This window comes from Microcebus murinus, chromosome X (assembly GCF_040939455.1).
Source record: "Microcebus murinus isolate Inina chromosome X, M.murinus_Inina_mat1.0, whole genome shotgun sequence".
Taxonomy (NCBI): Eukaryota; Metazoa; Chordata; class Mammalia; order Primates; family Cheirogaleidae; genus Microcebus; species Microcebus murinus.
Window position 1 is genome coordinate 45971880 of NC_134136.1, and position 12739 is coordinate 45984618.

At 43.7% G+C, this 12739-nt stretch overlaps 1 protein-coding gene across 1 annotated transcript in view; it reads right to left on the bottom strand.

Moving 5' to 3' along the window:
- The window catches only part of KIAA1210 (KIAA1210 ortholog), a 75181-nt gene that overhangs the window by 38413 nt on the left and 24029 nt on the right, over positions 1–12739 (bottom strand). Inside the window, 2 exon segments of the mRNA XM_075999140.1 lie at positions 1943–2111; positions 8457–8527. Coding sequence (XP_075855255.1) covers positions 1943–2111; positions 8457–8527 — 240 coding nt within the window.

Below are 12739 nucleotides of genomic sequence, written 5' to 3' on the forward strand. Positions count from 1 at the left end.
AAACCATCCTTGGAACCAATATAGCATCTGGGACTACCTTGCCTTCCCTGCTTTGCACAGAAAAACTAAGAGGAAACATTGGGCTATGAGTGGGCTTAAAAATCTCTCTCATTTCCACACTGTGCATTGGCCAGAGAACAGCTGAATTGGCCCTATAGTGCCAAGCCTTCCCTGATCAAAGGATTACATTAGCACCAGTTGTGGCCAACTTTGCCAGAAATCAAAATTCTTGCCCACTGAACATATCTAACACTCATTGATCTGCTCCCTGGAGGCAAATTTTTTTAAAAAAATCCAAAACTCCAAACAGAATCTCAGCCTTAAGGGCAATAAAGTACATTACAACAGTACCCATTAAGAAATCAAATGAAGGAATGGGATTTGTCTGTTCATCAGATACAGTTTAATACAGTCCTGGGAACAGATACTGGTCCCACTGTACAGGCAAGGGGAGGGCTGGCTATAAGTTTGGTTATGATTGATTGCTTTAGTGGATGAAAAAAGCTGATCTCCTTTCCTAACTCCTCAGTGACATCCTCCAGGGGCGATCTTCAGACCCCCTAAGATACAGTCTTTCAATTAATCTATGCTCCTTGCAAAATAAATAAATAAATAAATAAATAAAGACCTACCCCCCTACCCCCACTCTTTGCCAGGTGAGCAGGCACACACATTTCTTAGTATGGAGAATATATCAGAGTAAATGGACTATTGTGGAGGGGGAGGAACAAGAGAGGGAAAGAGGGAAATATAGAACTGTAGTAGAGATGGGCCTTGCCAATTAGTAGAGAAAATGCAGCATAAATCTAAACAACACTTCCCTGTGGTTTTTAACAGGGCTAGTCTTAGTCTTACTTAGAGCTCTAAGGCTATGGGTTATAAGGGTCCAAAACCATCTTCCCTCCACCCCTGCAAGCCTATCTGAAATTCCTCACACTGAACGCACTCATTAAGGTTGACCTTAAGGAGCCATAGGTGATAATTATCAGGCCATTCGGTTACAGGGAGTGAGGTATTGGGGACAGCATAACATGTCAGCTAACTGTCTCATTCCCATCAGGCAAAGCCTTGAGGGAATGGGTAGCAGCATGGGGGAGCTCTGTGGGGAGTCCAGATAAGTCTGGAGTTTTTAAGGCCAGGAGAACAGGCCCAGGCAGAATTCCACAGAAGGAAATCTGACTGATCTGGGGACAGCTGGGGGTATTTGGTGTCCAGATAGCACAATAGAATGTGGAAACCGGGGCATTGCTGATGAAAACTTGTGTCCAGTGGGGGCTGGAAACAGTCTTCCCCATCCCTTCTGTAAGCAGTTCTAGCATTTTCCCCAGTCTCCTGGGGGGGGAGGAAGAAAGGGATTTGGGTTGCTTGCTTGCTTGCTTGTGTGTTTTTATAACAACACGGTGATTTCATGCTTACGTCCTGCCCCACTCCACCCCCGGCTAGATGGCTCTAGTATCTGAAGCTTTAATCATTCATTATGAGATCTGGCTCCCCGTGGCTAGATCTGTAGTCTGATGGTCAGGCAAGCAAACCAGACCAAGCCTCCTGAATGACACAGGCCCTTCTTACCATATGAAACAAGTGTCCAACTTTTCATTAGCAATAGGCCCCATATCTTAAGTTATTTTAGCTGTGACAGGAAGGGTTTCTCTGATCCATCTGCGCCCTCTCACCTAGTGCTCTTGGGGAATAGGATGTGCATTTGCCATGCTCCAACCCACTGAGCTATGCAGCCCAGACAACAAGCACACATATATACACAGAAAAAGGGCCCTGGACACAGCTGCATTGGCAGTGGCTGCCAGCCCAGTCCCGACAGGCAGGGAAGCTAAGAGTCCCTGGGACCAAAGGTCCATTGGTTATTTGGCTGCCAAAGGGGGACCTAGGTCTAGCTGCCTACCCTTGCCCTGTCGCCATCCCCCTCCACCCCATCAGAGCTTACCTAGGCTCAGTTTGTTGATCTTCTGGAACTGGCTGCAGAGAAGAGATGCTAAGGTTGCTGGTGGACAAGCTTGACTTCAGCATAGTCCCTCCGTGGGCATCTTCAGGATCTTTTTTCTTCTTCTTGCCAAAAAAGCTCTTGAAGGCTTTAAATTTGAATTTCTTCTTTCCTGGGGTGAGAAATGGAAATGAGGCAGAGTGTGATGGTAGAAGGGAAAACAGGACAGGATACAGAGCCTTCATGGCAGGAACGAGCACTGTGATCCCAGGTGCCCTGCAGAACCTGGCCCTCACCCCCACAGCACCATCCATTTGGTTTGCTCCCCTCTTAGTCACTCAGTAACAAAGGGTCTGAGTTGCTGGTGAGAGCAGAAGCCCAGGCCACAGCTTGTGATCTTTGGGCAGCCTCTATTCAGGCCGAACTCACTGGGCATTCGTTTGCCTCTCAATTTCAACTATCAACATACACACCTCTTTCCTTATCCTGAGAAGTTCATTCCTGCGAAGCAATTATTGAGTCAATGTAAACACTTGGTTCTCCCCTGACCCCACCCCAGGGGCTGGAGTCATTGCAATAGAGTGGGAGAACCGAGCTTCCACATGTGGAAAGCACTGCAGAACCCTTAGAAATCCAAGTCCAAGTGGGAGTTGATACTTCCCAGCCTGGCGCTGAAAGGATGCAGACCCAAAGAGTGAGTGCAGGTGGTCGGTGCAGTCAGGGAACACTTCCTTGAGGACAGAATTTATGAGCAAGGGAGAGGGCTGGGAATCGGAAAGAAGAAAGGGCTGCCCACGTAAAGAATCTGCCTGTGCAAAAGGCGTGTCAAAATCAGATAGCAAAGGGCTTTTCAAGGTGTGTGTGTGCGTGCGTGTGTGTGTGTGTGTGTGTGTGTGTGTGTGTGTGTGTGTGTGTGATGAATTCTGTGTGTGTTCTTCAACTATTGCCAATTAGTTTGGATTATCCACAGGGCTGCTGCCCTCTGCACATGCAAGTAAATGAAAGTTTGCTCTATCTATAATAATTACCAGGGCACTGGTGAGGAATGTGAGCTTTAAATGCTCCTAAGGCTCTGTCTATTTCTGCCTTCTTTAGTTTCCTAATAAGCACATATGTCTTTATTGGGGCTCAGTAGAAGAGAAAGGGGTAGCGGGCTTATGCTGCATTCTTCGGAGGGAAAGAATTAGCTCTTATTGATTTCACATGCAGTAAGTTACCAACTCAGGTGTTGCATTCCAATTCTCAACTGTCTGGTCTCCAGAAAGGCCTTGCCAGCACAGCAATGCTATGCTGGCAATGAAGGGCCCAGCCAAGGGAGTTGTCAATGCAGCAGCCATTATGAAAGGCTAAATGGTGAGATGGAAAGCACCACCCAAGTATCAAAAAATTCTGGAATCTTAGGCTTGAATCTGCTATCAGGTAGCTCTGTGACTGTGGGTAAGTCACTCAACCTCTCTGGGGTTCAACAGAAAAATGAGGGGATTACACCTGATCAGCATCTCCCAAAGTATGTTCAGAGGGATGCTTACAAGGTTTGTTGCACAAAAAAGGGATCATCAGTCCAGTTAATCTGGAAAATGCTGGATTAGACAAAGTTTTGTGATCTGCTTTCGAATAAGACTTTTCTGAAACTTCAAAATTCTTATGTGCATCATGAAGTTTCAAGAAACTGCCAACAATATTGTCTCCCAGTGCATGTAAGTGGAATCTCTGGCAAAACATACCTTGGGAAATGCTGAACTAGGGTTCCTTCTAGCTCTGAAATGCCATGACCTATGTGTATACCGATTACTCCTTGGCCTGCCTGTTAGAAAGCCAGTGCAATTCATGCTTCTCTCCTTTCTCCGAACACCTAAAACTTGACGATTAGCAGCACATGTTTTGCATCTGAATATTCTCTAGTTTGCTCACTCATTCATTCATCTATTCAACAAATCTTTGCTAAGGTCAAGCATTTACTATGAGAAAGGAACAAGGTATAGTCCCCGGGTCTTAGCTACTGCCCCCACATCAAGGCTGTAGGCAGGCCCTTTTTAGCATCCTCCTTAGCAACTAGCACAGTGCAAGGTGTGCAGTAACATTTGAGAAACAACTGAGTCCATTGAGGGGTGCAGAATGCCAACACAGCTTGTCACTTCCCTTGAATAGTGACCACTGAGCAGAGCCATCCTTCAGCATCCTATAATTTAAACACTGACCCTTATAGGAGTTGAGGTAAGTTATAAATACCATAGGTAAAGAGCTTAGCATAGGATCTGGCATATAGTAAGTGCTCAATAAATGTGAGGTAGCATTAGGGACTCAATAATTACTTATTAGGGACAGATTCAATTCCATCTGTGTTTATTAGAAGCAGCCTCACATCTATAACTGAATAGTGAACTCTAAAATATGCATGACTAGAAGCCAAAGTGAGCATGGGGTAGGTCCATGAAAGATCATAGGACTGTTTGCTTCACCGCTTCCGGACCGCGCTCACGGGCCGCGAAGCCTTGCCCACAGCGGGCACTCATAGTCCGCATGGTAGTTTGTGCTGTGCATTGACGACGAATCCGTTTTGCTCTTGTGTGATGAAGAAACCTTTAAAGCACTGAAAGCTTGTTTTACTTTTCAGGCAGCTTTACTTGTAATGTAAATCAGAATAGGTAACATATACATATATGTTTTCATTATGTTATTTTTAAATGTTCACAATTTTATTTTGATAAATGAAAAATTAGAAAAGTCATATCACGGCTGTCGGCTAAAGTTGCTGTGTGCGTTCATCTGTGGCTATCGACTATAGTCGACACTGGTCCCAAAGTGGTTAATAATTGCTGCTTAAGTAATTTCTGTTTTGGATGACTTGGGCAATTTCTTATCTACTAGGATGTACCTATGTAGGGTCATGGCTGGGAAAACTTGGCAATTCTACCTAAAGATAGAATAGAAAATGACAATGTAATAGGAAACATATGTTTTCCCCAAGCTCCCTTTTTAAATTTTTCAGAGAAAAATTAAACTAATTTCTATGATAATAAATTAAAATATTTGAAATGATGTTTGACCTCATGGAACTACCATAAGGATTCAATATGAAAGTTCTGAGAAATATACACTACAGAGTAGGCTGGCTCTAAAATCATCTTTATTTTGCTCTTTGGCCTTCTCAATCTCCCCACGCCCAAATGATTTCTGAAATCTATTAAATTGTGAGATTTTTGAATGTAAAATCCTGATTGCTATAACCATTTTTGTGCTAGAAAATGTTTAACAACTGGTTCTCTGGGGGAAATGCCTTGATCTGTAGCATTTGCCTATTTTTGTGGTGTAAATACAGCCACCATGGCCAGTTTGAAGCTACCAACATGATGTTTGGGAAGAGATGTGCCCAGCCTCCCAAGCCAGTGTGAGTCAGCTCCAACATACCACGAAATAATTCCCACCCAGGGAGGACAAATTGGGCAGAATCCTCCCACAAACAGGAAGGAGCAAGATTTTTGGACTTTGGAAACATTGCTATTTTCCAAACAGAAGGAAAAACATGTATTGATTCTTGACAGATGGATCTCCTTCTGGCCTTCTGAAAGGGGAACAACTTCATGCTCAGAAAGTTTACAAACATAGTGATTGTTGCTCCTTTTGCTTCAAAATCCCATAATGGAAGGGAGAAAGGCAAAGCTAGAGAATTTGGAATTGCAAACCTGTTCCTCATAAACCAGCAAAGACAAAGAGAAGAGACAGTCGGCAGCTGGTAGCTCCATTTGTGACACAATTTATAAACACTGAAGAGCTGAATAAAAACACAACTAATAATCCCTTCAGGCTGTAAAACTGAATTTAACAAATATAATCATTCCATGAGCAGACAAAATTATGCATTACCATATTTTAATGTTCTGAAATTAACAAAATGACTAGCAACTTTGGAACTGTAACAGGTGCTAAAAATTAAGTATGCATATATTCCAATTTTCCCCCAATTTTCCTGGGCAGAAACAACTTATTTTCCTACAGGGATTGAAAATAGCCTAAGCAATGTGTGCCTCTTTCAACCATGGTCACTGGAAGGAAAAGAATGTTTACATTCCACCATGTGGGGTGAGTCTGAGTGTGGCAGCAGTATAGCTTTGCTAGCAGGGAGCTGGGGACATACCAAGAAATGGTAATTGCCAAAGATGGTGGGCTGGCTGCTTATTGAACTAGAGCAGTGACTTGGAAGCTGGACATGGCTCTAGTGAGCAACCCATTGCCAGACATACAATGTCAGTGACAACTTAGTCTTCAGCCTACTTTGGATTAGGAGATTTCCCTACCCCCTATGTATGGAGAGAAGCCTTGGTCTCACCCCTGGGAGTGAGATACAAAGCCAAGTACTGCCCACGTGCTATGTTACTTTTGAAACCCTAATGGAATCTTAGATGATTGCCATGTATTCAAGTGTATAAATTGGCCTTTCAAGCATTCCTTTTTTAAAGGGGTGCCTTTAACTTGCCAGCAGCTGAGCCCTCCACAGGCTGGTTTTCAAAAGCTACTAAAAGCACAAAGGGTATCGAGACCTAGACAGCAGGTATGGGTCAAACCCCACATTTGTACCTGGCAATGTTTATATAGGTCACCTATATGCTGGGTAACTTATGCCATCACAAGTTACAGCAGTTGTGGTCAGTGAGCTGACAGCTGAGAGCTGACAGTTGTCTGGACTTACAAAGTCACTGATTTCCCCGTCCAAGCCCAAGGACTACGCATTTCCAAACAGCAAGTAGCTTTCAAAATTTTCACCCAATGAGGGGCTGCAGTGTGTCACATACCAGAAAACAGCCCATTGAAGGCAGCTCCCCCCCTCCCCCAGAAGAAAACACAGCTAAATCCAATGAAGAAATTGTCGCTTCTGGGTTGTATATTTACTTATGCACCATGCACACAGCCCATCTGGGTTGAACTTAATGAGCTTTAAAAATCCATCTCATAATGATGACCTTGTTCTCTTGCATTGCTGCTTGGAAGGAAAACATTTCTAACTACCCTTTCTTCCATTCAGCCTCCCAACAGCCACTTTATTCTCTGGCTAGCACTGACTAGTTCTAAAAACATACCCAAATATTTGGTCTTAAAAAAAAAAAAACCAAAACCTTGAGAAAAGTCATTTCTTTATCTCCAGTCTTCATCAAAATGCTCTGCATTGCCAGCTTCTTCTGTAGGCATCTGACTAGCTCATATCCAAAAAAGATTAAGTCAGTTGGTTTGGTAGGTGTATCTGCCTTGGTGACAAGGCCTTTCATTCCTTCATTCATTCATTTGTTAAATATTTTGGAGTGTCTAATCACTGTCTCTGAGATCCAATACTAAACAGTGGTAAAGAAAAAGATGCAAGTGCTACCACCAAGGATCCATGAGCAGGTTCAGCATCTCCATCTCTTCATCATCAGTGAGGTCAGGCCCTCAGGAAGCCACAAGGAGGTCCCCCTCTCTCTGTCCTTCCAGACCGAGTCTTCTGTACCATACACCACTAAAGAAATCTCAGCAAAACAACTGAGGAACAGCCCAATTACCTGTTAAATTCTGTTCTGTCTTTGAGCTCAATGTCTCACTTCATGTCTTATGATTCCTTTTTGTTTTGTTTTGTTTTTTTTGAGACAGAGTCTCACTCTGTTGCCCAGGCTAGAGTGCCGTTGCATCAGCCTAGCTCACAGCAACCTCAAACTCTTGGGTTCAAGCGATACTCCTGCCTCAGCCTCCTCCTGAGTAGCTGGGACTACAGGCATGTGCCACCATGCCCGGCTAATTTTATATATATATATTAGTTGGCCAATTAATTTATTTCTATTTATAGTAGAGACGGGGGTCTCACTCTTGCTCAGGCTGGTTTCAAACTCCTGACCTTGAGCGATCCGCCCGCCTCGGCCTCCCAGAGTGCTAGGATTATAGGCGTGAGCCACCGCGCCCGGCCTTATGATTCCTTTTTATTGTGTGTCAATAAAGCTTATTATTGTTAGTGACTTTTGCCTCCCTTACTATTATTCCATTCATGATCACCTGTAACTCACAGATGGCACCACAATTTAGGCAATGGACACACATCTGAGTGAGTTTTGCAAAAGAGAATTTTTGTAAATTGAATCCTATTTAACAGAACCCTATGGTGGCATCTTTTGATTCTATCCTCCCCTTTGCCCCTCAAATTACAAATTCACCTGTTGGTTAGATCTGGATTACTATCTCCAGTAAAACCTCATTTGAATCTGTCAGATCATGGTCTGTTCTTATTGTATTTTTTTCTGATTAAACAGAAATACTTCTCCTGCCTTAGTCAGTAGAACCTGGTAACCATGTCCAAAGAAGATCTCAAAGCCTCAGACAAAACCTTTTCACTGTCAGAGTTGGAGATGACAGAAAAGAAGTTAGAAACCTGAAAAGTAAACGTGCACTGAGTCTAATGTTATTAGAAATTTGATCTTGACTTGTTTTCTTATGCCTTGCTTCTTTTTCCTAGGGGTTAAACACAGTAAATAAATCTAGGTTCCATTGGGTTACTTACCCTCATCACTGGTCTCCAGAATTTCCAGACTGCCAGAAGCTTCATTCATAAATTCAGCCATGGTAGGATCACTAAAATCAAATACAGAGCAAAAAATCAAAAGATCATCATTCGATTGCCAGGGGATAATGCAATCATTTTACCCTATCCCTTATCCTTCAGCTAGATTCTTAAACTATTCAACAAAAGCTATACAAATGGAATTGCCATTAGGGAGAATTATCCTTCCTTAAAAACTACATTGGTCCCACGATAGGAAATATCCAGAATAGGCAAATACATAGACATAGAGAATATCTTGTTTAGGACTGGTACAGATGGGTGTTTTGGGGGCGTGGGTGATAAAGAGTACAGGGTTTCTTTTTGAAGTGATAAAAATGTTCTAAAATTGTGATGGTCACACTAATCTATGAACATATTAAAAAGAATTGTATACTTTAAACAGATGAACTGTACACCATGTGAATTATATCTCAATAAAATTGTTATCAGAAAAAGAGAGACAAATGTAAAACAGCTGATCTATTGTTTTGTGTTTGAACCCGTTACTTTTTTTTTTTTTTTTTTTTTGAGACAGAGTCTTGCTTTGTTGCCCAGGCTAGAGTGAGTGCCGTTGCCTCAGCCTAACTCACAGCAACCTCAAACTCCTGGGCTCAAGCAATCCTCCTGCCTCAGCCTCCCACGTAGCTGGGACTACAGGCATGCACCACCATGCCCGGCTAATTTTTTCCATATATATTAGTTGGCCAATTAATTTCTTTCTATTTATAGTAGAGACGGGGTCTCGCTCTTGCAGAGCTGGTTTCAAACTCCTGACCTCGAGCAATCCTGCTGCTTCGGCCTCCCAGAGTGCTAGGATTACAGGCGTGAGCCACCGCGCCCGGCCGGAGCCTGTTACTTTTGGAGGGCTGTTACCATTCATGGTGTGCCCAGGGAGACAAAATTGCTTTGATACACATCTAGAGCCATAGAGGAAGAGATTGACATAGTTGACTACATAAAAATTTAAAACTTTTGGCCAAAAAAATGAGTCAACAAAATAATGACAAACTAGGAAACAATACTTGCAACAAATATGACTGATATAGAGGCCAATTTTCTTAATTTGTCAAGAGCTCACATAAATCAACAAAAGTCAAACAATTCAGTATAAATGGGTCAAAGAGTACAAAGGCAGTCTGCAGAAAAAAATATGAACAGGTAATAACCACATAAGGAGAAGTTCAGTCTGACTCATAATTAAAGAAATATAAATCAAAATATCAAATTAACATTTTCATTTATCAGATTATCAAAACAGGGTTACCACTGATAATATCCCATTGCTGACCAAGGTGGGGAAAATATGGACTCTCATACACTATGAAGTAAGTAGCTCTAACTCTTTGAAAAGAAATTTGGCAATATCCATCAAAATGTAAAATACATATACCTTTTAATCCGGTAACATCACTGTTGGAACTTCACCCCATAGATATCCTCACATTTGCATGCAAAAATATACATGCAAGAATGAATGTTTGTCACAGCATTGTTTTAAATCAACTGTACTTTTTGGCACCAGGGACTGGTTTCATGGAAGACAATATTTTCAAGGACAGAGGTGGGGGAGGGGTGGAAGGAGGAGGACAGTGGGGGCGGGTGGGAGAGGTGGGGGGAGGTGTAGGTCAGGCGGTAGATGCCGGCCATGTTTTCCTAACAGGCCAGGGACCAGTGCACAGCCAGCAGCCACCCAGGGTTCGGGGACCACAGTTTTAAATAGCTAAAAATGGAAAACAACCAAAGTGATCATGAATAGGATAATTGTCTCATGACTCTATGTCATGCTTCTAGGGAAGTATGCCAGTCGATAATCAAACCTTTAAAATCAATGCTGACATTCTTGATGGGAGTTTGCGTATGTGGGGAGGGGCAGGTATCTGATGAGCACCATAACCCAGAGAAAGGGTGCTCTACTCACACATATCAAGAAGGCTGTAGAGAGACAAGCAGAGACTTTGCCCCCATGATACCCCCTCCCCCAAGTCTGGAGATGACTGGCTATATCATCAAGTGGAATTAAGTTCTGGAGCCAACTTGCCCGTCCCAGGTCTGCTCTCCTCCGGATATAGCCAAGCTGCTCTTGCTGTTTCATGGATGGACTCCAGGACCATCCCGTCCTGCTCTCTAGTGCAAATCCCCAAGACATCTCCAGAGGTAGAAAGGGATGACCACAGGCTCTCAGGCTAAGAACTTGAGAGTTCACATAGCCAGAGTGACTGAGGCCTTGGAGAGCGAAAGGTTCCAAACCACAATGAGAGCTGACAAGGCCATGGTATCAAGATGGCTTCAGACCCACTTACCAAGATGCCCTATGGTTCCCCACGATATGTCTTCTCCCTCACTGCCATGAGTAATAAACGCAACTTGTTCAACTACAGGTACATTCCTGGCTGAAAGGCATTGATACTTTGTTCAAGTCATTCAACCTCTATAAGCCAATATATCACAATTCTGCCTAAAGGTGACTGAGTCCTGGCCCATACTGTGCTCAATAAGGGGCACATACGCACACATACCCTTTCTACTTCGCACAACTACACCCCCTTTCGTCAGGAGAGCCCACACATATCACACCATCTAGAAAGAATAGATTTCCCCTTGACATTCCTGCCTCTACTATTTTTTCCAAGTTCCATCTAGAGATTTCCAGGAGCAAAGATGGAGGGAAATTCACAAGCCCCTCAGAAATTCACAGGGAGAATAGGAAACATTCATGTCACTGGTAAGTTCCTGGCCAACTCAATACACATGTTTAGGAGGGGAGACAGTTTCACACGTCCTGATAAATTGACTGACAGTGGTGCTGGCCTCAGGGCCTTTAGGATTCGGTTGGGGAAATAAGGCAAGTATGCCAGAAAGCACTTCGGCCAGTATACACTCAAGGGTTAAACTGGTTCTGTGGTGCTCTAGGGATTCAGATGCTGCCAAGATGCCCTCGTTCTTTGTTCGGACAGCTCGTTTAAACATGGTAATGGCACAGCAAGGCCAACTATTTAGGAACAGACTTGGGTGAGGGAGAAAGCCTGCGGCTCTAGAGTAGTCACTATTATCGTTCATGAGGAGCCTGAGCAACCTCACCAGGGCTTGGGAGCTCCCCTAAAGAAGTCACCTCACTCTGTGTGCCCAGAGAGAGGCTTTCTGGGGACAGTGGGTTTCCCAGGAGTCTGGAATTTAAACTCAAGCCATGTCTGTGGTCTGTTGATCCAGTGGCGGCTAATGAACCACGGCACAGGTTGGATCCAGTTGGCTCTACCCTCACACAGCCACGGGCCTCAGACCTCAGTGCAGGTCACCATTTCACAAACCTGCTGGTCACCATCGGGCTGCTGGAAAGAGTATGGATAACTGCAGGAAAAACACACAAACCTCCCCTTGATTTCAAATCCTCTTCCAGTTCCCACCCCATTCCTCTGCATTTCAAAAGCGTTATCTATACTCACAGTCTTGATGTCCTGGCTGCCTGCTCTCTTGCGCTCTGCAATCAGGCTTCCAAACCCAACTGCTTCCAAGCCTCTCCACCAAAACTGCTTTTGTTGAATCCACCAGTTACTTGACCTTCCAGCAGCGTCTGACACCATTGATCACACGCTCTTTGGGGATAATTATATCACTTGACTTTCAGAACACCACACCCCCCTAATTTTCCTCCTACCTTATTGGCTGTTCCTTCCGGGTGTCCTTTGCTGGATCTTTCTCTTCTCCCTGAATTTGAAATGTTGTAGCACCACAGGGCTCTGTCCTTGGCCCTCTTCTTTATCTACAATCACTTGCTAGACCTGCGCCATTACATAGAAATGTTAACGTGAGCACAATTGCAAGTCGCGTATATAATTTCAAATTTTCTAGTAGCTACGTTTTAAAAAGAAACAGGTGAAATTGCATTTAATAATATATTTTATTTAACCCAATATAACCAAAGTATTATTTCAACATTTAACCACTATAAAAAATAATACTAATGATATATTTGACGTTCTTGTTTTTCCCCACACTAAGTTGCCACATCAGTCACACCAGCCCCCAGCTCCGAACCCCTCAGTGGCTTGCCATCAAGCTCAGAGAAAAATTCCAGCCCCTTACCATGGGCCTTGTGTGATTTGGCTCCACTCCCACACCCCACTGACCGCCAATCCTGCTATCCTCCCCTCTGCCCAGCCACAGTGGCCTTCTTGGCAATCCCCGACACACCAAGCCCCTTTCAATCTCGGGACCATTGCATTTGTCACTCTCTCTGCCTGGTG